At 46.1% G+C, this 25711-nt stretch overlaps 1 protein-coding gene across 1 annotated transcript in view; it reads left to right on the top strand.

Moving 5' to 3' along the window:
* Positions 1-25711, top strand: part of LOC144947897 (mannosyl-oligosaccharide 1,2-alpha-mannosidase IA-like) — an 86510-nt gene that overhangs the window by 38748 nt on the left and 22051 nt on the right. Inside the window, exons 4-6 of the mRNA XM_078877278.1 lie at positions 1208-1288; positions 21471-21565; positions 23494-23617. Of these exons, the coding sequence (XP_078733404.1) occupies positions 1208-1288; positions 21471-21565; positions 23494-23617 (300 nt within the window). The remainder of the gene's footprint in view (positions 1-1207; positions 1289-21470; positions 21566-23493; positions 23618-25711) is intronic.

The following is a 25711-nucleotide window of genomic DNA, read 5'->3' as shown; positions in this document are numbered from 1 at the left end:
TTAATCGGTGCCAGTGTGGGGGCAATTTGCGATGTTTATCGTAACGTGGTGCTCATTTAATACTCGTGGCACGTCTAACCCCACTAAACCTGTTGTTGGAAGTGTGTGTTCGGGGATTGGGCTATGCCACCATGTGTTTTGGAACGGTCACACGCATGGGTGATTTCTTTTTTTTTACGCTGCAAATTAAATGCAATAAAGCCTTGTCTACGGTGGGTGTTTGGAGGATTGAGTACAGGTGAAAGGGTCGTGCGTTCTTGGGTATACCGTTTAACCCTGTTTGTAAGTGTCGCGCTAAAACTCATTAAAACCAAGTCGCTGCTGATTAATTAATGTGTTGTGCTGCAAAACAACTTGATGAATGGGTTTTAAGCGGGGGCTAAAAAAATATAATTGACGAAGAAATACGGTGTAAACTCATTGCTCAGATCACCGTAAATCATATTAACAAAGTAAACATTCTCTGTCCATAATATGAACAGATAAACAAAACATGTACACACGTTATTTTCGCGAATGCATTAATGCACAAGTATCAAAGAAAAATCTGGATTTGGTTTGTGTTAGCCAAAGTACACACAGGGTACATTTAGAAGCATAATATTATTCGGTCTGGTTTATCGTTGTTCACAAGGGAGAGAGAAATCTATAACATTTGTAAGAGATGAAAGAAAGTGTTTTAATATTTGTTTTATGGTAGCATGCGTGCGAGTGTGTTTGTGTGTGCGCTTGTTGTTAGCCAACAAGTCTTGTAAATAATGCATAATTCATATAAAGCAGTGCGTGACACTTTGCAGCATTTATTCCTGCAAACAAACGTGGGACAAGCCATCAAGTGAAAACTGCAGCATTGCGTATCTTCGAATAGCTTGTAATAGCATACCATGTATATCACTTGTTTATACTTGTTATAACATTGATTTTATTTTCTTTGGTTCTTTCGGTAAAGTCGCGTAGATAGAGAGTGAAAATCAAAACACTCACGACGTTTTTTTTTCCCGCCTGATGACGATCGTTTGTGTTGCGATCGAAACGTCATTTTTCATTTATTTAATTTTATTATTTTCTATCTACGTGACTTTACCGAAAGAACCAAAGAATATGAATTCCTGCAGTCACGAAAGTTTAAAGTCAAATTGATTTCATTATTTGTTGTTGTTTTTTTCTCTCTCGCCCCTTCTCTCTCTCTCTTTCTCCAAATCCTCAGAATGCAGAGGTGTCCGTGTTTGAAGTGAACATCAGGTTTGTGGGAGGACTGCTTGCTGCATATTACCTGTCCGGGGAAGAGGTGGGTACCGTACGAGCATGACAATTGCATGCCTGTCAACCGCTGTCTAGCGCTCTGCAATAATTGTGTGGGATGGACCGAATTGGACAAGTGGATTTATGTCTACCCCCCCCCCCCCAGTGCTTCATATTTTACTAGAATCACATGGGGAAACCTGTTCATGAAAACCGTCTCCGTGCCCTTTTCTCGAAGACTTTACCACTGAAAGGTTTAAAGAAGTTAACGGGCATAATCATACGTCTGCCCATCTGTTCTCGCCATCCATCTGCAACGTGGGCTCACGATAACCTTGTCAGGATGGTGCAATGCAACTCAAATGTATAATTTACTGCTGTGTTGCTTATTGGGGACTTGTCATGTTGATCAGATGGTTGCCCAAAACTATTTAAGGCGCTAACCAGCTACCCATCACCTTTCGTACCAATAATAATAATAATAAAACATACCCTCCGGGTCAAACATGCAAAATTTTTGCTGGAGCAGTCAACAGCTGATGACGGTTGCTTGTGTTGCTTTCGAAACGTCGTGATTTAATTTGATTTGTTTTCATTTTTATATTTTTTACCTACGTGACTTAACCGAAAAAACCAAAGAGTATTACAGATCCGTGGATATGCACGCTTCTTATCCTTTTCTTATGCACACCGAACAATGTAACGACGGAGCTTAATGATGACTAAACACATCTTTTAATTTCATTAATTGTCTCTGTCCACGTTAACCATTTGTGGGCGCCCTTAAAATATAAACACAACATCCGACGTTACAGGTCGCACGCGTCCTAACTACACAGCCCACCGTGGGATTTCAGAGGATCGGCCGTTATTTTAATAAACCCGCGGGGTGGTGTGTGTGTGTGTGGGGGTACGAGTGGCTAACAAAGGGGAGAGTAGAGTGCTGTTCACGTTGGTGGAGGGGGGCGGGGGTCTCATCCCGTTAACGAGGCGCGTGTCCCCGTCGGAGCCAATGTTTGTTGTACGTCGCCGAGTCGTAAACCTCCGTGGGGCCTTCGCGCCTCCGTCGAGTTGCGCAACCGCAACACGTGCGTGTTGCACGTTTCTCGCAACCCGCGTGTGGGTTGCATATTTTTTGCACCGGTGCACCCCCTGTTTTTATACACGCCGGTTTCTCGTAGTTGCGTTGAAAGCGAGCGTCGGGAACGCAAAGGTGTACGGCGTTTTGCATCTCCTCGCCTGCAGGTTTAATGTAGGCTAACAGCCTCCCCTCCCCCGCGGCGCTTCAACGCGCAAACCCAGGGGTTTGCCCATTTACGTCGCTTTTAGGAACAGACGGATAGCACGTTGTCGTGGAGGGGGGCGGAGCCGCGTTTAAAAATGCCTGGTGTAGCGAACAAGTGCGTGGAGGTTTTTTTTCCCCCTCCTTTGAACGAGTCGTTGTTTTTCACAACGGCTGCTCGTACATTCTCAATGCTGCCAGATCGCAATAATTGCGTGTTTTTGCAAAAGGTGCCCAAATGAGCCAATTTTGAGTCGGGCAGATGTAAACCGTTACATTGTTACAGCAATCAAATACTGAGATAGCAATTATCACAATTACACTTGGTATCAGCCCTGTTCTTGAATACCTTTGCGTTGTCGTCCGTGCTATTTTCTCCCACCAGCGTCGAAACTAACAGGCCGTGTCCTCATGCTCTCCTTGTCGATACCCACAAAGCGTTGGGAAGCGGACACTTCCAGGGGCAATGAGGAGAGAGCGTGGCGGTAACCCTTCCCCCACATCGTGCGGCGGCGGTTGTGTCGTCGATCCATCCTCAGTGACGTTAGCCTCAACCTCTGGGAGGCCCAGGACTGGTTCAGATAATTGTCACCGGTATTGGCCACGAACAGGAATCGAACTCGGGTTGCTGGGTTCGCTGCGTGGCGCGCTAACCGCTACGTTACCGCTCCCCCTTTCCAACCAAAAACCAAGCACATGTAGCATCAGTTTGCTCTTTATTTATATTTTAATGAGCACCAACGAACGTGCAGGTTTTTAGCAGTCGCGTTTTTAATAATGCCCCGCGCCGATTATTTCTGCGCATCTCTTTGCGACGCCGAGTGGAAGCGTGGGCGATATCAATATTTGTCCCTCTTTGTTATTTTTGTGGAGACCTCGCACGCGCCTCGTTTTTCTTTTCCTATGCACCATTTTATTTGATGGTGCCGGCTTCGAATTATTTTTATTTTTTCGTGTTTTTTTTCCTCCCCATGGGCCGTCCATTAATCATTTACGGAACCGGCTGCACATTTTGTGTACACGTGCGATCTTAATGAGATGCCCGCCCGTGCAAGGCGAGAGCCGGTGTGCATCCCCCCCCCCCTCCTCTTTGCCTGCCTGTCATCTCGCGTGAACAGCGTGGGTGTAAGTGTCCATTCAAATCCCTCCGGCTCTTCTCCAGCCCGTCTCGATTCCTTTTCTAAATTTGCGCCCGTGATTTACCTTCAGTGGGCGTCCGCTGTGGGTTATACGGCGGCGGCGGGCGGCTGAGTCTCTTGTTTGCACGCGCGCACGTATTTGCGAATGGGGTTTGTTTTGTTAAACGCCTCTCTCGTTTTAAAAAAACGGCCTTGTCCCCGCCACCTGCCGATGCGTATATATATCAGTTGGCCGCCGTTTTTTTCTGTAGATGCGGACGAAGAGATTTTCCTGAAATGTGTTTTGTTGACGAAGTTTTTCATTCATTTAGTTCATCAGCAGCTTTGGTCCGTCCACTGCTGGATGATGAAGGCCTCCCGAAGCCATCCTCCTGGACGCGTTCCACTCCATGGCTGCCACTTTTGTTATTTTTCTTGACCATCGGCAGTTAGCGTGCTCGCCCGAATCCCCACTACGTGACCACATTTCTCCGCTTCTCTTACCATTAAACTGGCTCCCAGTCTTGAAGCGAGTAGAGGAGTTTAATAACCTTCTACGAGTTTTTAAAGCCTTACATGGGCTGTCACCACCATAAATGCACGAGTTAAGTCATCCGTACACCCCCTCAAGGTCGGTAAGATCTGCAAACGCCGCCCTTCTGTGCGTACCTCGATCTCGGCTGCGTTCCTGGGGCAAGCAGCCACTTGCTGTGTCTGCGCCACCGGTTGTAGAATTATCTACCATTTGTAGAATTATCTACCATTTGAAATTCGTTTATTCGATAATTTGAATGCTTTTAAGTCTCGTCTTAAAACCACATCTTCTTACGTCAGTTAATTCTATTGAGCTTCTGTCTCTCTTGGCCTTTCCTTATTCTTACAAGGCGCCTTGAGACATTAGTGGAAGGCGCCTTGCAAATAAATGTAAATTTTTATTTTTATTGACGTATACTGCCCAAACTTTGGATGGTATATATATAAAATATTTAATGCGTGTTCCTCTTTCTGCCCCTCAATGTAATGCCACAAGCGTGCTCTTCTCCACGCTCGGTGATTGTAATTTAAGTACGGGACTGCTTGTGACAATTTAATCGTGACGGCAATCGCACTATTTGGCACTGCGCTTTAGGATACGTGGCATGTCGGTCGCGTAGCTTGATAGAAAAATACCGACGTGTCAAATCGTTTTTCCGCCCAATTTTACCGCGTTACATTTTAGAATCAATACGTTATTATATTCCAGTGTTCACACTCGTGACACGACAGAAACTTCTCATCGTGCCACATTTGTGCACGTGCGGCAATTAAAATTTCTCTGGCACCTGCTGATGTGGCCATATGCTGTGATGTACATACATCGAATATAATTCATAGGCTTAACTTATGGCCAGATGGCCAATGACAGGTCACCTAAAGAAAATCTATTGTTGTGGTTAACGTGCTTACATATGGCTCAGTTTTTTTTATTTTAAACTTGCAGTATGTACCTGTGCTTTGGAAGCCGTGGATTGACTGATTCATCTGCTATTGCAAGAATTGCAAGAGCAATTGGGCCAGTCTAATGGAAATATTCGGCCTCCCCTTAAGGGAATTGACAGCTCGATAGAATTTGAATGAACATTCCGAGCCCGACGTCTTAAAAAGCACATCTCCCCTTCTTCGCTTTCCCTGCAATTTGAATCATAACTGGGCGGTGGATGTTTATTGTTTAATAACAGAACAGCCGGAGAAATCAGACGGGCGGCTCATTTATATGTGTTCCTCGTCCGGCAGGGTTTTGCAAAGTGCTTTTAAGTCGCCACGGATTAGAGTTCACGTCATTATTTTGTCTTTTCATTACGTTGCAAGAAACTGTTACCAGGCAGCCTTTACCTCCACCCCCTCCTTTAATTGCATTATTTTGTTGTCTGCATAATAGTTCCATTAAGTTAGCACGTGGCTGTTCTGAGAGGTGGCTTTGTCTTCGCACGTTCTCGCCTGCTCGGAGCCATGCAGACAACGCTGCCGCGCGCTTTCACGTGCGTCGGATCGCGCGCGGATGTTTCTGAGTGCCCTAGACCCGCCGCGTTCTGACGTATCGCCCTAAACAATTCCAACTTGACAAGGTCACTGCGCATTGCTTTCTTTAACATACTTACGGGGTTCTTCCGCGAAGAGGCGCAGGTGTTAGGAATCCACTGTTTGTTTCTTCGTCTCCTAAATGGGAGCTGGAGCAACGGAATGAGTGCATGCGTGGGTGTGAGATGGATGGTAGGAGCACTGTAAAGTGAGGGATGGTGGGCTGATGATCATGTAAAATTATATATACCATCTACTTGCGCTTGACACGTGGATTGCACCAGTTCCTTACTGCCAAATCACATTGTGACGGTATCGTCAGTTTTTTATCGTGGCCGTCTGTTTTTGCAAGCGGACGCTTGGGGCGTTTGTGAATGGCCGTGGTAATGAATGGCGTTTGAGCGAGAGGGTGATGTTCTCTGTGTGCGGCTCGTGAATCTTGTCCGAGAGCCGGACGCGTTAATTCGAAGGGCAATTCCCCTCCAGTCATTTTGTATCATTTGAAACCACTTTTACATTTTTTTCCCCCGATATACAAAAATTGTCTCCTATATCATCATTAAATATCCCTCCGCTGATCTGCAATACTGCTGTCAGTAACCCCACCCGTCCCCCGCACCCCTACCTGCTGTTCTGTGTTCGTCATTAGGTACCATGTGGTCCCTACATTGGTGTGTGCAGGGGAAAGCCTAGCATAGCCAAGAAGAAAACGAAATCACCATGCTCCGGCGCTATAATTTATAAATACTTTGGAACGTAAGCATCCTAAACGAGCGGCGGCGTGTCTGCAGCAGGGGTACCCATGAGTTCTGATGTGTGTATACAGTAAACCCTTGTTCATTCGACACATATGGGGCTCTGGCCTTGCCGAATTATCCTGCCCCAATAATAATAATACAAAAACATGAATATTTTATTTCCAAAAATTATTTTCCAACAACGTAACACTTACCATCAGTAACCAGCACTGCCGGCGAAGGAGGAGGATGTAGTAGGTTCCATGCTTTGGACAAGGTAAAGTGCAAAGCAACAGGGTCTGCGCTAAAGCTGAACAATGCGCACCGCCACTAGACTGAGCCATTGTTTTGGCCGTGGCGCGCGGCGTCCTTCCACGTGTATGCCGAAATTGGGCCATTCTGTTCGTCAATTCGGCTTGTGGAGAATTACTAATTTACAGTATATGCCGAAAGTGCAGCCGTGCCGAATTATCCCCAATTAGGAATTATCATATTCCGAAATAATGAAGTTTTACTGCGTATAATATAATATCGTGCAACTTATTGTCCAACTTTAATTCATTATTCTCTGCAACTGTGATATGTTATGTCCCCTTCGATAGACCCGTTTGGCCACTGCTTGCCTGACTAAGGCAGGGGACAGCCTTGTTTTTGTTTCTTTCTCTTGAGTCACGGGAAACAGCCCGGCCATCACCTACCTTCGGCACAGACTTTTTGTTGTTGTTGTGCGATGCGGCAACCGTCTTTGTTCGACGGTGAGCCTAAAGCCGCTGCTGTGAGGATGACCAGAGTTTGGGTGATGTTTTATGCTCCTTGTATGCGTGTGATGCGTTTACCGGCCCCTGTGTCTGGGAAGGCGTGATGGATGTTCAGTTATTGGTGTCGATTTTTTCTGCTGCCCTCCTTGAATGGAAACGGGGTAACAAAGCCTTTGCTAAAGTTTTGTAACAACCTTGTTTTTTCCCTGAACATAAGCATCCTAAAATGTATATATATATCCGCAAGCAGAAGTTTAGTGCTGGATACAACTACATTTGCCAACGTGATTTGTAACTTTTATCCTTAACCGTGTATCGATAGTTCAATTTGTATGCGCAATTTTATTGAAGGACTGTGTGCTGTTGTCTTGTTGTGGTCTGAGACTTGCTGTTATTGTTTTTCTGCCTTGCACAAGCTTGCACTTAATGTAAAAAAATCGGTAGGAATTGATCTACTTTTGCATTGTGTGCTTTTCCACTTAATTTAATTTCATCTGTTTATTTTTAACTCGCTTCACGTTTCCTATACTTTGCGCTCCTATCGTGGTTTTTTTTGTATTATTTGTTGTAACGTTCTTACTCCGTGCCCCTTACTGGCCAACGGCGAACAAGAGCTTCGCAGCTCTTCGGATTCCTCCTGCAGTCTCAATACGGATTCTGATTCTGTTTGGTTGTTGCGAAGCCTGAAACATTCGCACGAGTCGTCGAACGATGGTAGAAAAGAAAAGTCGAGATCTTGGCGTCCAGACCTCCAGAAGCAAGCCTGCGTAATCGATGGCAATGATGTCGAAGCAGCGGAGGAATTTGTCTACCCGGGTTCTGCGCAGACCACTGATGGACGATGTAGACCTGACGTCATGTGCTGGATCGGCCTGGCGTCAGGGATGATGAATTGTCCGAACCGCATTCGGTCCCAGAAATGGTTACGTCTGGGCACCAAATTGAGAGTGCCAGTGCTGTGTTTTGTCAGTTTTGTTGTTGTACGGTGATGTGGCAGCCTGGACATTGCTTCAAGCTGATTTTAATCGCCTGCAGTCCTTCCACACGTGATGCCAAAGGCGCCTTCTTGGCATCCGTTGGTTCCACTTTGTCAGAAATGTCACCGTTGCATCTGCGACCGGTCTCCTAACGATCGAGAGCTTAGTTCGAGGTAGATGGCTGTGTCACTTTGTGTACACGTCGCCTCTGTCGTCTGGATGCGTCAACTCCAGAAAATTGCGCAACTTCAGTTGACGGTCAACGTTCCAAGTGGACTGTGACTCTCTAAGTAACAGCGCCACCCCCCGTGGTTGCCGCCTTCCTCTCCCCCCCACCGTGATCCATGGATCAAACAAATTACTCGAGACGCCAGTGTATGGCAGCAAGGGCAGTTAATGCGAATGCTGTCGCAAGAGTTCGCACGTTGGGCGCAACGGGCACTCCGCTGGCTATGCGGTGATGGGTGAATGAATTCTAATTCGACGGAGCTCGTTCGCAAGTTCCATCCGGAGATGGGAGCGCCGCAGCGTAGGCACGGAATCCTGAGCAGCGTGTCCGCCTGCCTCTTGGCTGGCTCTTGCCCGAAGCAAGAGCCTTGCTACTACTACAGCTTGGAGTCCCGCGGCTGCTGTTTGCCACCGTTACTGTAAAAAAAAAACGCGGCCGCGACGTGGTCAAGGCGGAATGGTTAAGGCGGAATGACGGCAGCGAAGTGTGAAGTGTCAGGCCCGTGGGTAGCGAGTCTGCCTGGCGGGGTTGTAAATGCAGGCAGGCGTGCGCGTGACCACGTCATCGAAGCAGAGGTGAAAAATGGCCAGGGTGTAAGCCAGTGTCCTCGAAAATGACACGTACATCTGTTCTCGGCGTGGTGTCGCTGCTGCTTTGTAACACAACAGATCACAAAGCATTTCGGGCAGACTTTGCTGTAACTGCGCTTACGCTCTGGGTTTGCAATGGTTACCTCAAATATGCATAGCATAATGACGAACTCGATTAAAGGAATCTTTACCTCGGCTGCTTTAAAAGCGATGAAATTACTGGGCTGATTTGTATTTTTTGAGTTGTGTTGCAGAGAATTGACTTTTTTAGATATTGATACGAAAGCAGTTGATCCAACAAAAGGCAGCATGACATTCCCGTCGAGAACTTTTAAAAAGATATACCAATGTGTATGGCCTACGTATCTTAGTGAGGGTCGGCATGCGCTCGATGTCATCGGATCTCAGAAACTCGAGCAGGCTTTGAGCCTGGATGACGCTTCGCTGGGACAACCACTGTGCATAGCACAGGTGCTATAGGCTGCTGCAGTGGTCGTACGGTGTTGGCAGCTATCCTTGCCACCTTCAATAACACTGGTCAACAAAAAAAAATTCTGGCCTGGACTTTTGCAGCTGTATTAGACTAATTTCAGGGTGCTGATTCCACATCTGATCTCAGATTTGCTCTATCACATCTCATTTTTATGCTATCGGCATACCCCATTTTCATTGATTTTACCCGAAATTAACTCTGTCACTTATGAATGCAAGTTGTTGCGAGTCAGTGACTGCTTTAGTGTTAAAATATGGTGCTGTAGTTTTAGGATAGTGTGTTTATAATATAATTTTATGTAGATATCCACATTTATTTAATATTTTTCTTCCGCAGTTTTTATTGAAAATGCAATAGTTGATATCTCAAAAACCTGATGTGATAGACAAAAACTGATGCCAGATTTGGAATCGGCACCCCAAAATTACCTTAAATACCCGTTGGAATATCTACACTATGGGAACCTCATTTGCCAGTAAAAATATGATAATTGGTTTTTTACCCTTCTATCTGGCAACAAAACTGGCGTCATCTGGTCCAACCCATGTGAGACTAGGCTCTAAGGAAAGCTGTCTCGGGTGTGGACCAATCAACTTCAAGGACAGTGCACATTGTCAGAGTTATGTCTTTTGTTTTTATTATGACTGCAGGTATTGCGGTCTATGCAAACATGACTCCTTGTAAAAAGGTGTCAGTTTTGTTGCCAGATAGAAGGGTAAAAACCCAATTATCAAACCGTTGGAATACCTTATGCCAGAAAAAGTGTGTTGACCAGTGTAACCAGCACTGATCAGAATGATGATGAGGAAGGCTGTCAACCAGCAGTGGGCTGACCACAGGTCCCGCGCACGTACTTACACGCAAAACGTAGACGTTGGCACCGAACAGCGTTGGTCAACGATCACAGCTGTGTTTGGGCAACGTTACTTTATTGGCCCAAGTCCAAAGGGTGTATAAATGGCACTAACGTAAAAAGAATTTCTCGGTCGTCACCCTCGCGTGCATTCACTTTTGAGAAAGTGGCGGCTGGGGATGTAAAACGTTTCCCTCACCTTGAGGTTGCATCTTCACCTGCCCCCTTGTTCCCGTTGAGGCAAGGTGCACTATCTTCAAGATGCGTTGCAAATTCGTTTTATTTTACTTTTGGATTATACAGGGTGCGTCAAAATCTTTTTAACACTTATATGGGACTTTTGTTTTTCATGGACATAGAACGGATAATACACTGCAGCATGGTAACAAAATGTAATGTTAATAGCTTGAAAAAGTCACAGTCTCCACTTGTTCGCCGTCATTGTCAACACACGCCTGGAATCTTCTCCAGGTGGTCTCCAGAGCCAGGAGGCACATTAATTGTGGTATTGTTGCAAATTCTTAGAAGTGTTAACATTTTTTTACAGCACCCTCTATTGTCGCCCATCAATGCCTATTGGTTTTTCAATTATTAGGATGCACGCAAAAGGAAAATAATGTAATGTAGATTTTAAACAACTGTTTTACATCTGGCTCTCGACTTTCAGATCCTACAGCCCTTGATTATGTGGCCAGCTGTAGGGAGGGTTTGAAACCTGTGCCCTGCCAATCCCTTCCCATTTGGATGGACTTCAAAGTGGGGGGAGCAAAAGAATAGCTGCTTTGATAACATCGTTATTAACCAATGTCACACTTTTGGACGCGGTGAAAGCTAGCGATGAGTGGAGTCCCTGTGTCCCGAGGAGGAAACAATGCTTTAACTGTGTTAGATTTTAATTCGGTGCTGTGCTAAGGGATGATATTGATTCGGCCACATTATGTTTCGTCCAATCATTGCATTAATTAAATGCAGCCCTCTGAGATTTTTTGCCTTGGCTGCACATTTTGAACTGTGGGGGTGGCGGGGGGGGGACCTCTGTCTACGTGCTGCCCAATCCTCGATGGTTATCCCTCACAGGCCTGTAAACTAATTAAAAGCTAATAAAGGATGATCACTACTCATCACTCCCCCTGATTAGTTTGATTTACTGCCATTTCTTTTCGCCCCTAAGGTAGAGGGGTTTAATGCGAAACTGTCAACAGAATTTGTGATAGGTGAGCCACCATCCGTTCACAATTTTGCTGCCCAAAGCGTTGCCAAAGTTCTTATGTCGAGTGTGTGGCGGGCATGCGTGGCCCGCTGAGATGCCATGCGTGCAGATGGCGGCGTGGAACGAGGGAGAAGCCGCCCGGGTCCCAAACCGTTGAATTAATTCTGCTTGACCTGCGAGTGTTTGTTGCTCCACACAACGTAGAGTTGTTGGCGTTGTTTCTACAAGACTCCTACCCCCCCCCCGCTTGCCTGAGAGGTTATTACAATTTTTGTAAACAGGCTGCAGTCATGGCTGGAGCAGGAGTGTGTAATGAATAATAGGCTTAATTTGAGGATTTTAGATGCAATTTTCCCTGGATTGCGGTTGTGTAGGGGCTCTTTTGGATGTAATTCGTCACAACATGGACAAATTGGACACTTTGAAATTAAGTTTTTTTTCCCGGTATGAACATTTCTTACGTAATTTTGCGGAGGGTTTAACACGTAGGCTTTTGTGACCAATATCCATGATGGAGTTTTTTTGGGGTTAGATTGCGTAAACATAAATGTGTTGTCAAACCCGCCACCATCCAACACAGGCAATTTAGTAAGGTTTGTCACGTAAACATAACATGCCAATTCGGATATCCATTGTGATTTATATGCATTCATTAACCCCCCCCCCCCCCCGGCCTTCGCGCCTGATTTACTTACATGTGACGCAAGTTCAAGTTCATTTATTAGGTATAGCCCTGTGAGCCATTCGGCTCTTGAATCGGGTGCAACCGCAACAAACAGAAAACAAAAACATGAACAAGAAAACATCTTAAAGTGACTATGTGCCAACAGAAAATCCAAGAAAAGACAGCAAAATATTGCAGAAAAAGCACTGTACCACAACACTGTGTGGAACAATCCCAGTGGGATGCAAGTCAAACAACAACAACCACAAGACAACTTAGATTAAGGCCATCAGTCTAACTCTGTACTACAACAAACAAGCATGGCCAAACCAAAAAACTTTTCAAAACTCACCAAAATGAAGCCATGAAAGCAATGAAACAGTGATCATAGGAAGTGTGACCGAATTTTCACAATAAACGAAGTAAACAACATGTACTACCAAACTCTGCAGCCATAGCTGGCTGCATGAGTCACTCCACAACAGCAGGAGCATCAGTCGGAGTATCAACATTTTTCAATGCACCTTTAAGATCAGCGCACTAAATCAAAACACAGATCATACTTTGCAGCGATCATCCGGAGCGAAACATTGTATTTTAGGCTACTAAATTGCAGTGGCAGTTAGGGGTGTACAACTCCTCTAGAGCAGTTTTGAGTGAAGATCTCATAGGTAGTGATTCAAGTTGCAGTTTATTGGCAATAGCATTCCAGACCCTGGGGGCATCAATAGCAAAGGCCCCTTCCTCCAGTATTTGTACGGCAATAGGGAATGTGAAGCTGGTAAATGAGCGAACTTCCACGCAAAAGGTGGACATTGGCACCGAACGGCTTTGGTCAACTTCACAAGTGACGACATCACATTTATCCCTCTATTTAAGAAATAAACAGAAGGATTTCTCCTCAAATCTGGATGTCGCCTGATGATGCTAGTTGTAATAACTGGCGAAACGTACTCGAATTGCAAACGTTGTGGGTTTAGTCTCCCAACACAACGGGTGTGCTGTACTCGTAACGAATTGGCACGTTTTGTTTGTGATAAACCTTACTAAGTGTCTGTGTCGGGTGGTGGCGGGTTTAATGACACATTTGCATATATATATGCGAGCCAACCCCCCCCCCAAAAAAAAAAACCTCTTACGAATTCTGTGGAGGATATGATGTTTTCGGGCCGTTAGTTTAATTATTTTTAGAATCATACTTGCAAGGACCAGCGTCGTCGTCGGCAGGCTTGTCCAAACTATTAGGCCAGCATGATGGAGTAGGGCCAATGCCGTCTGGCCTGCAGGCAAAGAGTAGCCCAAAGCCATTTCAGCACAGCTGAATGGCAAGCCACACGAGAGAATGGAGTAACGGTTTATATGAAGCTGATTATAAGCGCGTGGCTCTGCTTGGAGATTAGTTTTCGCGCTCTTAATACTTTCTCCCCAGCAGCAGCAGCTGTTAATGTTTGACAAATTACTCATAGGACTTGTAAATCTTATAACCAGGCACAGTTCAGGAATGTATCTGTCTTGCTGTCATCAGTTAACATGTTAAGAATGTCTTTTCTTCTCACATGCCATTATTCTATCCTCTATGGATAGCAACACCTCTTAAGCCACACCATCCAGCTATTGAATAAAGCCACAATAACGGCTACATGGGACACATTTTGTACTGCTGCCTTATCCGATTACATACAGGCTAAAATTGCTAAAAGGACAACCTTTATCGAGATAGGATGTCAAAAATCAAATTGATTTGGTGGATGAGCCTTGTGTATCAATGAAGAAAAATCGACTGGCTTTATTGTTGACTTTTCCGAACAAAGATCACGTTCAAGAGGTCATCGCAGTCATCGTCACTTCCCGTTGCTCTAATCCTCTGTTGTTCAGCAGTCAAAACATGATCTCCAAAGGCAAACTCTTACAATGTCTTTCTCAGTGGCAGGCAGTTGCTGGAGCACCCCGCTCATAATATCAACATACATTTATCCAACGAAATGCAGGCAACCCAACCACCTGGACAGAGGTGTGGCGTTTCTATAATTGTTGTACAATTGCAATGCAATTGGCATAGAATTTGATCAATTAGAACGTGGCCAACTATTGGCGCTGTCCGTGAGCACCTGGCATGTGTGAGTATGGCACAATTGGCCTTCGGTTTTGTAGAACAGCTGTCTGCAATGGGCACGAGGTTGTGCCGGTCAGTGGAGCTCCGCGAGAGCAATCCAGATCACTTAAGCAACACTCAATTGGCATACAGCCATCCAGGATCGGTGGTGTTTTGCATCAGTCCGGCTCCTGTAATTAGCATACAGTAAGTTGCACAGTTTTGTGGGCCGGTGGGGTTTTGCCCGGGCATACAGCTCACATGATGATAATAATTTTTAATGTGTGCAATTGACGTTGCACAATTTGTAAGCGATCCGCGTACAAACAGCACGTGGGCCATCCGGGCCAGCGACACTTTTATTTTATGGAGAGTATGCGGCTCACACAATTAAGCGTTCTGTCAGCGCGCGGCCATCTGGGCCAGTGACGCTGCGATTAGGCATTCGATTCCAGTAATCGGCACACAAATCCCCCTATGAAGTTGCAAGCCCTACAATTGCTTGTTCAGGGCATTGCTGCCAGATGGGACTCCATTAGAGGCGGAGTTCTAGAGAGCCCCTCCAAGAGAGTGTTGGTCGAGAGGGTACTTTGGTCCACTATTCCACGCTGGCCAGACGTCTTGGAAGAGGTGGGCGTACCCACGCTTTACCCTGATCAACTTACTTGTGAGGTACCCGTTGATACTGCTGCTGGGTGGACAGAGGTGGCTGTATTACTGGTAGGAACCACCTGGTTTCACCAGCCCACAGGGGATTATTGTGTCCGTCCGTCGTGCATCCAAAAATGGGAGGGGTGGGGCTGGGTGGAGAGGGGAGGGTGGGGAGGGGCTGGGTGGGGAGGGTGGGGAGGGGCTGGGTGGGGAGGGGAGGGTGGAGAGGGGCTGGGTGGGGAGGGTGGGGCTGGGTGGGGGGGTGGGAGGGGTGGGGCTGGGTGGGGGGTGGGAGGGGTGGGGCTGGGTGGGGAGGGGCTGGTCACCCCGTGGTGCCCTTATAAAACTCAACGTTTAACCTACTCACGTCGGCTTGTGCCCGCCCTCACAGTTGGGCATATTTGCGGAATACACCACGCCGCCGTTGACCCTGGCCATTGACCGAGCAACCCAACGTTCCTACCAGCTCCCTCCGCAGGAATGTGTTTAAGAGACTTGTGGATTGATTGCAAGTCCAATGCGCTAACCATAACACATCTTGGCAGCATCCCAGATTCTCTCTAATGTTCAACAAAACCATTATAATTTTTTTAAACCATCCTGTACGTCATGACCACTGTTCTTTGTTTGGGTGCTGCGCTTTTTGAAATATCTAAGCGTGGAGAGAACGCATTCAAGCATGCATTGCACACTGAAAGCATACATGGCAATTGCAGCCTCTGCAGCAAGTCTGATAACAATGTGATGGTCCAAATAATAAGTCCAGTGTGTGAGTATTCCATTCCAAATGTATGAGTGGATAATGTGACAATACACACTTTCCTCAATCGGTGAGCTTTCATGTGGTTTCCCCTGTGACTTTCACAGTGTAAAATTCATGTTGATGACACTCCAGTACTGACAGACTCAGCTTCTAATTTGAAGCTTATGCATATTTACAGCGATTGTCAAAGCATGTAACTATACCTTAGCAATATACACAGTCGAGTCATATAGGGGCACCGGGGTGGCGGCGTTATGTTCCTCGCCTGGTATGCATGTGGTCATGGGCTTGATACCGACCCTGATGCCTGTATATTTGGAGTTTGCATGTTTCTCTCCCCGTTGTCTCGTGGTTTTTTGTCCGGGTCCTCCAGTTTTTCCCTCCAAATTTAGAAACGTGCGTTATTAACATTTTGGCTGCTATAAATGTCCACGCTATAAGCCACTTCGTTGAGCTATAATTTCATGGCCAGGTCGCTTCCGAAAAAAAGCTACATAGCTCAGTGGGCCCTACCTGATCAAATATATTTATCTACGTAACCTTTGGAGAGACAGGACTTCTCCGTAGAATGTGAATTTTATTTCGGCAGCTGTCGAGATTTTCCGAAGGACTTGAATACCAACTCCATTTCCAAACGCGTAGAATTCTCCAACTTCATCATCGGCCATGGTCAATACACTGCTGGATGAAGGCCCTCCCCCTCAGCTGCCGGCATCTCTTAACCACCCTGCGACAGGATAATCCACTAAGCACCCGCACGCGAGTTGGTTTCATCGCTTCGGTGGATGTCCTCTTGGCCGCGTTACATTCATTGCCTGCCAAGGAATGTGTCCGACACAGATATTTAACTATAACATGCCCTTGGGCCCACCGACACATGTTACTTCTGCGGTGCCACGTCACAACCGACGGTGGGACGCCTGCAATGGAAACCCCCGAAGTTTTCGTGATTCCCAGGTGCCTTGCACCGAGAATTTGGCGAGGTTGTTAACACAGAGCCACGGTGGTGGCGCCCCTCCGCCCACCATTCCTCACTTTCTTTGGTTCTTTCGGTAGAGTCACGTAGGTGAAAATAAAAACGATAATAAAATTTAAAATGACGGACGCTTGTGTTGTGCCCGAAACGTCGTGATTTAATTTAGTTATTTTAATGTTAAATGTTATTATAGTTTTTATTTTCACCTACGTGACTTTGCCGAAAGAACCAAAGAGTATGGATCCTTGCAGTCACGACAACTTAAAATCTAGAATCATCATTCCTCAGTTTAATCTCTCGCACCGCTAGCGTGTGCGGCGTGGGCCCTGCCGGGAGTGTCGCTCGGTGCGCACGCACGCACGACAGCTCTCGCGTACCCACGTCAGCTCCCTCCCCCACCCCCCGCAGAAATGAGGAAGCAAGCCAATGTTCTTTGAGTCTTTCGTGACTTTACCAAAAGACCCAAAGAATATGAATTCCTGCAGTGACGAAAGCTTGAAGTCAAGATTCAAGCCAATGTTCCTGGCTTTACAGGGCAGGGTCATGTGTAGACAGATGCTGCAAGCGAGAAGGCTTGCTACGCTGACCTCATCGTGACGAACGTTGTCAACCTTTGTGTAGTTTGGCCTCTCTCTCTCTCTTTGCGTGGCCTCCTGAACGGTGTGGATCGTGAAGTGGGAAAGTCTCCGCGATTGTGAGCACTCCAGTCTTGCCTTTGAGTAGGAAAATGTCACTCGCATTTCAATGTGGCCGGTAGCCACGAGTCCGATCGCTTAAAAATGGCCATTTAGTTGCTCCTGCACACATCTTAACAGCACTAATCAGTAGAGGGGGCTATTTTGATCTGGTGAGTCTTTAGCGAGCCTATATTATTAATAAAAATACATTTTCACCTTGTTACGAATAATGCAAAGGTATGTACGTTGAACTTCTTTTGCATCGTACGTAGGCAAACAGTGCTGAATATTTTTTTATGTGTGTTAATGTGTGGCCAACTAAAGGTATCCCAAAGTCCTATCTGTCTCTAGGTTAAGAAAAGGTTACCCCCCCCCCCAACAACAGCTCCTGGGTTAAAGGATTAAGCGTTGGAAAAAAACATGTGGGCACATTTTACGTAACTTTGCGATTGTCACAGAAGGGCTTCTTGTGTGGTGGGTCACGTGATAGGTTGTGACGAAGGTCCCCCATAAGTAACCGATGTTGATTGACTCCAGGGCACGTTCCGTTTAGCAAAAAAAAAAATTGCACACGCAGACTTCTGTGCACGGGAGTTGGCTCGGAGTGACGAGCAGGCAAGCGCAGAGCCCCTACCGTCGCCCGAGAAACACGACGCCGCTCGGATTTCTCTTTTCGGCAACAAGAACACCAAAGGTGAAAAAGGCGACGTTGTTGACGTTGGCGACGTGTTATATTGTTAGTTGTCGATTTGAAAGCGGGCCAGCGAGTGTCGTCGGGGGAAACTCATAAGAGAAGAAATACATTTCGCTTGCAATCCACTTAAGTTGCATCCCGTGTAAATGCACGGTGGTGAAAGCACGGTAATATGATTAAGAGGGTACATGCCGGGACACACTTCACTGTAATCCCCGTTCGTGATTTATGGACATTGGAGTCGAGCTATGGAACTAGGTAAACCGAGGGGGGGGGCGCGGGGTGACGATGGGAAAGGGAGAACAGATGACAACAACGGGGTACAAGGAGATGGAAGAAGAGAGCCATGGCGTGTCGACTGCATTGTAAAGAGAGGGGTCGTGTCACAAGCTGGTTGACAGAGGAGGCCCTGTAGCCTTGTACAACATCGCCAAAGATCCCTGCGACATGCAGACTTGGGCCTCCCGCAGGCTCTGCCAATGTTGAAATCAGAATCAGGATTTTTCTTTATATTCTTGGTTCTTTCAGGAAAGTCATGTAGAAAGGAAATAATAAAATAATAAAAATAAAACATAATAAAATTCTCACGACGTTTCGGCCACAACGCAAGCAACTGTCCTCAGGTGAAGAACAGGTCTGTCGGGGAGACAGCGTCCGGAAGGGTTGGGAATTGGGGGGGTAGGTGTGCTCGCGTCACGCGTGCGCCCGTCGCGGACCGCCTGACCCCCAGTGTTGATTTACGGAGGCCGATGGGAGGAGCGGTGGCGCTCTCTCTGTGGCCACCTCTTCGTGCTCGCACGGGCGATCGTAATGAAGCAATTTACATGCAGACTGGATGGGGGGTTCACTCCCCCCCCCTCCCCCCGTATTGTCGTCGCGTGCCGCCCAGCGCCACCCCAGTGCCCATCACGCTGGCAGTGGATCGCGCCAACGTGGTGGTGGGGGGCGAAGGCTGCCCGAGTGTGACGGCACCAGTCGCTTTGTGTTTGCTGGGTTGTTGTTTTTTGTCGTTTCGTTAATGTTTTTAAAGCGTAGCGGTTCGGAACGCGGATTCTGCTGTTAGAAATTGATGGAGTTGTTTCATGCGCCTTTTTTCTATGGCTTAATTATTTGGCGAAGCTTTTTTTTTTTAATACATGCGTATCATTTGTCGTATTGTTCATTCATTTTAATTGAGTTTTTTTATCCCACTAAATTCAAAAGGCCGTAATTAAAGAAAAATCCAACCAAAGTTAGCAAATTTTATAATGCTGTTAGAACCATTTAATGGCATCACAGTGACATTTTCTTTTATGATGTCGTGACTCATTGTGTGGTTAACACAATAATAACAGCAATTAATGTAATACGCAGCTTTCAACATTGGTCATAATTGCGGTCCCACACTCCTCGTTTCAGTCAGAACAAAGGGATATATTCAGCAAAGGCGAGATTAGCTCATGTGGACAAGTGAGATTTAAATGTTCCATGAAATACCACGACAAATAGGGGTCCGCCTTTAAAATATTGCTACGAAAATGCAGTCGCTGTAATGTGACAATTAGAGCACTGATTTGTATAGAAAATAGGCCTGTTTTGTCACCATGTCTGTTTGGTACGTGATCGTCGTACATTTGTTTGACTTTTTTTGCGTCAAACAGATCAGGGAATGCATTATTTGCCATTGGTTTGTGTTTGGTGCAGTGCCTTTCCATTCCTAAGGGGGCACGGTTATTTTTGTTTATGATTTCTGTTTTCTTTGTTTCGGTGTACTTTAGTGTTTTTGGCCTTTTGTTGTTTCGATGACCCTGTTCACCCTCGCCAATGAGCCTCATCGTGGTCTCTTGAATCATCACCTGGTGAAAGAAAATAAACCGGAAACCCGTTTGCATTCTCCACACAATCTACGTTTTCACAGCACGGCGTCGTATATATATTTGACTCGTTGGGGATTGAGGTCTAGAGAGAGAGATGTTTTTTTTATTTCATCAGGACAGGCCCATAAACCTGTTAGGCTCAATTATTTCATGGGCATCCTGCGACCGCACAGATGTTACTATGCAGTACAGATCCTACACTCGTAGTTACGTACGTCGCGATGAAAGCGGCGAGTATCTTTACAATGCGTTACACGTGCTGAGGCTGGTTATGTGGACATCTATAGAAAATGACAGTTACAACACTGTCAACAAATAGGTTACTCGACGTTAACAAAGCGCGTGACGCTTCTCTGCACACGGGGAAATGCTTGACTGTGCTTGAGAAGTGAGCGAATGTACGCGAGATTAAGGGACACATCACTGTTTGCGAAAAGGTCAGATTCGTGAACATCTGTAGGAAACGACACGACCGTGAAAGTATTGCACTGGGTGTGGGCGGTTCTTTGGTTGGGAGGGATACGTAGCGGTCAGATTTGCGACGTACTGGACGCGACAGTCCGAATGTTAAATATTTTCCGCGCGCTCTGCTTTTGTGATGATTTTTTAAGCGAGCACCGTAACTTGTGGTGGGTTTCAGTTATATTCTTAGTTTGAAGAGGAACCAGCAATGTGTGTTCCATAAAAACTTTAAAATTAATTCTGCAGCCAGTCGCATAATGTAATATTCCGGATAATTTCAAATGGTGTCGGTGTTTTTTTTTTTTTACCAGGTAAAGCCCACAGCGAAATATCTCTTTTTCAGAAGCGACCTGGCTATCACCACAAATGATAGCTCAACGAAGTGGCTTATCACGTGAAAATTTATATCAGCCAAATGTTTCTAAATGTGGGGGGAAAAACCGGAGGACCCGAAGAAAAATCCACACGACCACGGGGAGAGAGACACGCAAACCCCAAATATACAACACGCGTCAGGGTCGTGATGAAACCCATGACCTCCTGTGTACCAGGCAAGGGAGTTAACATCTCGCCACCACGATGCCCCTTGTGTCAACTATCACATTGGTGTGATGGATGAAGGGCAATGTTCTGTAATTAAAGAGATATATTCGAGCGAAGCACGGACACTTACTGTTAGTAAGCATGTAGCAATAATTAACTTGCCCTTCCCCCCCGTACGTCGATTGGTTGTAGTTTTATCCAAGAATGCAATTTTGTTGTTTTACAGTCGCAATCTAAATTGTTTCTCATTTTTATTTGCTGAGCTTGTACATGTTTACTCGCTCGTTTGGCCCAAATACACAATTGACACACGTCAAAGTTCGAATAATTTTGCAGCGATCAACATTTTCCCCGCGCGTTAGCGGTAAATGATCAATCCTCAGGTGCGCGGCTCCATCGGTGCGCCCGTTCGCGCGCAAGTCGGGTTCTGTCGGAATAAATGCGTGCGCTTTTTGGTTCGCATGCTCCCGCTTTTCAGGATTGCCTTCGCCCCGAATTCCACCGTGACGAATGACCCAGTGGCCCCTTTCGTGTGAACGCTCCAGGTGTTCAAGATCCGTGCCGTGGAGCTGGCCGAAAAGCTTCTGCCCGCCTTCAGGACCCCAACGGGCATCCCGTGGGCCCTCCTCAACCTCAAGAGGTATGACCCCCTCCTCCCCCCCCCCTTCCAAGTGTGACACGTTTTCAGTATCGGAGATCGGTGGTTCTCAACCGGGGGGGGGAGGAGGGGGTGGGGGGGTACGCGGACCCCTGGAGGTACGTGAGGTGATTGAAAAATGTGTGAAATTATATCATACATGAGTCATTACATACATGCAACACTATACAATACACTGCCAAACACTCCACTATACACGAATAGACACGACACTGCTATACGCTATACTACGCACATCTTGGAATAGGTTGGAGTACCCACGCTATACCCTATCACATGCGACAAGCCGATCAACTAACTGTGATGTACCCGTTGATGATTCAAGCTGGGTGGACAGAGGTGGCAGAATTTAAGAAACCATACTCTTTGGTTCTTTCGGTAAAGTCGCGTAGGTGAAAAAATTATAAAATAAAAATTATAAAATGAAAATAAATAAATTAAATCACGACGTTTCGATTGCAACACAAGCACTCATCATCAGGTGTGACAAGCACAGCATTTTTTTTTTAAAAGAACGAAAGAGTATGGATCCTTGCAGTCACTAAAACTTCAAATCTAGAAAGAATTTAAGAAACTCGCACCCTTGTTTCCACTGCCGCCACGGGAGAATGAATCCGATACCTGTGGATTGATCGCTTGTCCAAGACGTTAACCGAGGAACGTCGAGAAGCACTGTTATGCCCGGTGTCGTGCCGGCTTGTATTGCACTGCCATCGCATGTGACTTATCCATCGTATATATGTTGCCGTGTTTTCATGCAATCATGACGTTTCCTCTATGCCCGTCGTGCGCAATTTTACGCGTTCAATTGTCGCGCCTCTGCTGGGTGCCTGATTTTGATAAACTTGTTTGTGTCGGGTGTGCGTGCAAGTGAAAAATACATTTGGCGCGTTGCCGTCACAGATGGGGGTTTGCGGGGGGGGGTGATATTGGAGTGTTTGTCACGTGGTTGTTCCACGTGTGTGTGTGAAAATGGCAAAACAGGCTCTCAAGCAATCGGTCACGCTACCTCCGTTTTCCCCGTTGCTAATAACGGCAGCTCAGTGTGCTTTGATCCAAGATCCTTTAATTTTTAATTTGCCCTGTTAATCCCACTTTTCTGCCGGTGGTACTGTCCAATATGTCCTCCTAATGTTCTTCATGACTCTGCCGGAGCCATCCATTTTCGACGGAAAATGTGCTCGGGAAAGTGTCTCGCTGGTCCCTAGCGCTTGCTGAAAGACGGACGTGATGAATTGGCCTCTTTATGCCCTGAAACGCGCACTTAATCATCCGCTGCAGCAGAAATTAGCATGGCCTGATGCAAACTGTGTGGGAGTGTTGCTGGATGCTTCTGCGATCTCGGGATAGATGGGGAGTGGTCGGGACCGCCTCTGGGTTGTGCCCATAGAGCATCGTGTGTGTGTGTGCGCGAACATTATATTTTGCCCACGGGCTCGCTCGAAATTGCGTGGGCTAGCACGTCACCACCCAGAGGTATCTGTTGGCATTACTGGCTGTGTCCAAGCGTGGGTATCGTGTGGACCTGGCAACAGGCACAGTCATCCATCCTCCCTTCCAGCTCATCATCATCATCGGTCGTAAGCCGTAATTATTCTGGTTAACACCTGCACACGAGCTGATTACTGCGTATCACGTGTGCTTGGCAACAGTTGCAGTCATTGCACCTCCTACATCTACCCATTTTCATATTCCCACTGGCCGGGTGGCTGGGCAGTGGGTGGGGAGGATTGGATTGATGCTACCTAGCAGTGCTGTGAGCTGCTGCCTGGCTCACATCACGGTGTGGCGATCCCATGGTGGAGAACAGCTGTCGGGGGCCATTGGGGAGATGCTCGTCGCTCACACCGCGTGTGCCGTGGTTGTTGTGCCGTGCTTGTGCCGTGTCGGTGCCGTGCCGTGTCTCCCAGCGGGGTGGGGCGCAACTGGAACTGGGCGTCGTCAGGATGCAGCATCTTGGCCGAGTTCGGCACCTTGCACCTGGAGTTTGCTCACCTGAGCTACCTGACCGGGGACTCCTCTTACATTGACCTGGTGAGTGCCCCGATCGCTATCGCAACAACACCGCGTCAGCTGGGAACACATCTGAAGGTGACATCGGCTTACTCCTTGGACCAGGGAGGCTAAAACGCCTTCCTGATGCACCCTGCGTCACTCTAGTTAAACTTTGAAAATCTGTCTTTCGTCTGTTAAGTTATTCATGGCTTCATTGCTTTCTTGTGTTTTTTTCCCATAAGCTGTGCCAATAATTTCATTCGTTGCTGCTGTTGCACGGTTAGGTTGGATTTAACAGTTTTGGCATTGGCCTCGGAACACACAGTTCTTAAATTTTAGACTCACTAAAGGATGTGTATAGTCGCATATTGATGACAATACTACATCAACAGCCTCAAAATAGGCACTCTAAATCAATTGTATTGTATTCAGGACTCGTATTATAAACCGCAATATTTCCTGCGAAGGGCTGTTTCATTCTTGACTCGGTTGCCTTTCTACATCGAGTTGTTAATGTCCTCTGCCTGCTCTGTATGGGTTTCCTCTTGGTTTTCTGGTATTCTCCCTTGGATGATTTTTATTTGAGTATCATTCTACGCAAAAAACTAACTGGTATTGGCAAAACATCCCAATGCTTCAGAATTGTTTAGAATGCTGGAGGAATCCGATGAGCTTTTGAAGCTCTTAATTCTAGATTTGAAGTTTTCGTGACTGCAATGATCCATACTCTTTGGTTCGTTCGGTAAAGTCACGTACGTGAAAAAAAAAAATTTGGTTACATTTATTATTTTATTTCATTATTTTTACCTACGTGACTTTACCGAAAGAACCAAAGAGTTTGAAGCTCTTGTTCACGATGTCCAGTATTATAAGGGGTCAGCAAGTTACAACAGCAAACAATACAAACAACACGACGGGAGTGCAAAATAGAGAAATTGTTAAGCAAGTAACTAAATATGTAAATATATTAATTATATAAGTCCGATTTATCAGGCTTGGGCAAGGCAGCAAAGACACCAGCAAAACAGTCCCAGACCACAGCAGTAGTCCCTCAACACAATGGCACCTTCACATTGAACTATCGATACACAGCAGGTAAGAATCAAAGTTAATACATCACATTTTCAGAATGTGACTGGCTGTATCCAGCACCATTCTGCTTTAAAATGAGCTGCATAATTTACTCAATAGGGATGAAACGTAGCTCCATCACCACCTGCCTACTGCGAAAACTTGTCAGGACCCTCCCTGGAAGAGTCCTGAGACTCGGTTTGAGGCTTCTCTGGGTAAACAATCATTATAGTAATCATATAATAATCCATTTAACTCACAATTAATCATATTATTTCACGAATTCAGAAACTCCGTCACACATCGTTTATCGGTATGCAGTGACATTAGCCTGATGTTAGCGTATGCATTTATCTCAATACAATGTACGTACGTATGTACGTTGAACTTATTTCACACCGTACGTAGCCAACCGTGTGTGCGCTGTGTATGGGTGAAATATGCACAGCTCCTCATAAGTAATTAATTCAGCATTTATTGACCCCGTATCTAAAAAATGTATGCGCACTGAACGTCAATCTTTAGTCACACTAGCCTGATGGTGGGCGCCCTTTGCCCCAAAACTAAATGACATTTTAAATTCCATTTCAGTGCGCGTGGAGTTTATACTTTTCTTCAGTTTTTGTTGTTGCCTCAAGAGGCTATTTCCTTGAATGTACTTCACCCTCCGCTGTAAGTGGTTAAAAAACGAGGATCTTTAATCTTCCAGTGACAGAGCTGTATGGCCTTGACCCTGAACCAAAGCTGTTCGTGTGCAAAAGTCTGTAATTACCATTGCAGTGCCCTTTAGGGAGAGAACAGAATTTTATTGACAGTCGTGCACAATTGGTATTATCGGCCATTTTAATAGTGGTTCATTATGTTTAATAATACTCGCAGTCCGTGCCCAGAAGTGGTGTGATATTCGGCCTTTTGCCCATCCAAGGCCGGGTGTATTTCTGTAAATCCGAAACTTGCAAGCGAAAAGCCGACCGCGGCGTGATATTCATTGCATCAATTCGTGTGCAATTTGTAAGGCTGCGGTGACACAGACCTATTTCATTTTAAGGTTATAATCCCTTG

The sequence above is a fragment of the Lampetra fluviatilis genome, chromosome 47, assembly GCF_964198595.1.
Source record: "Lampetra fluviatilis chromosome 47, kcLamFluv1.1, whole genome shotgun sequence".
Taxonomy (NCBI): Eukaryota; Metazoa; Chordata; class Hyperoartia; order Petromyzontiformes; family Petromyzontidae; genus Lampetra; species Lampetra fluviatilis.
Note: the sequence above shows the minus strand (reverse complement) of the source record. Positions and strands in the feature narration are given on the sequence as shown.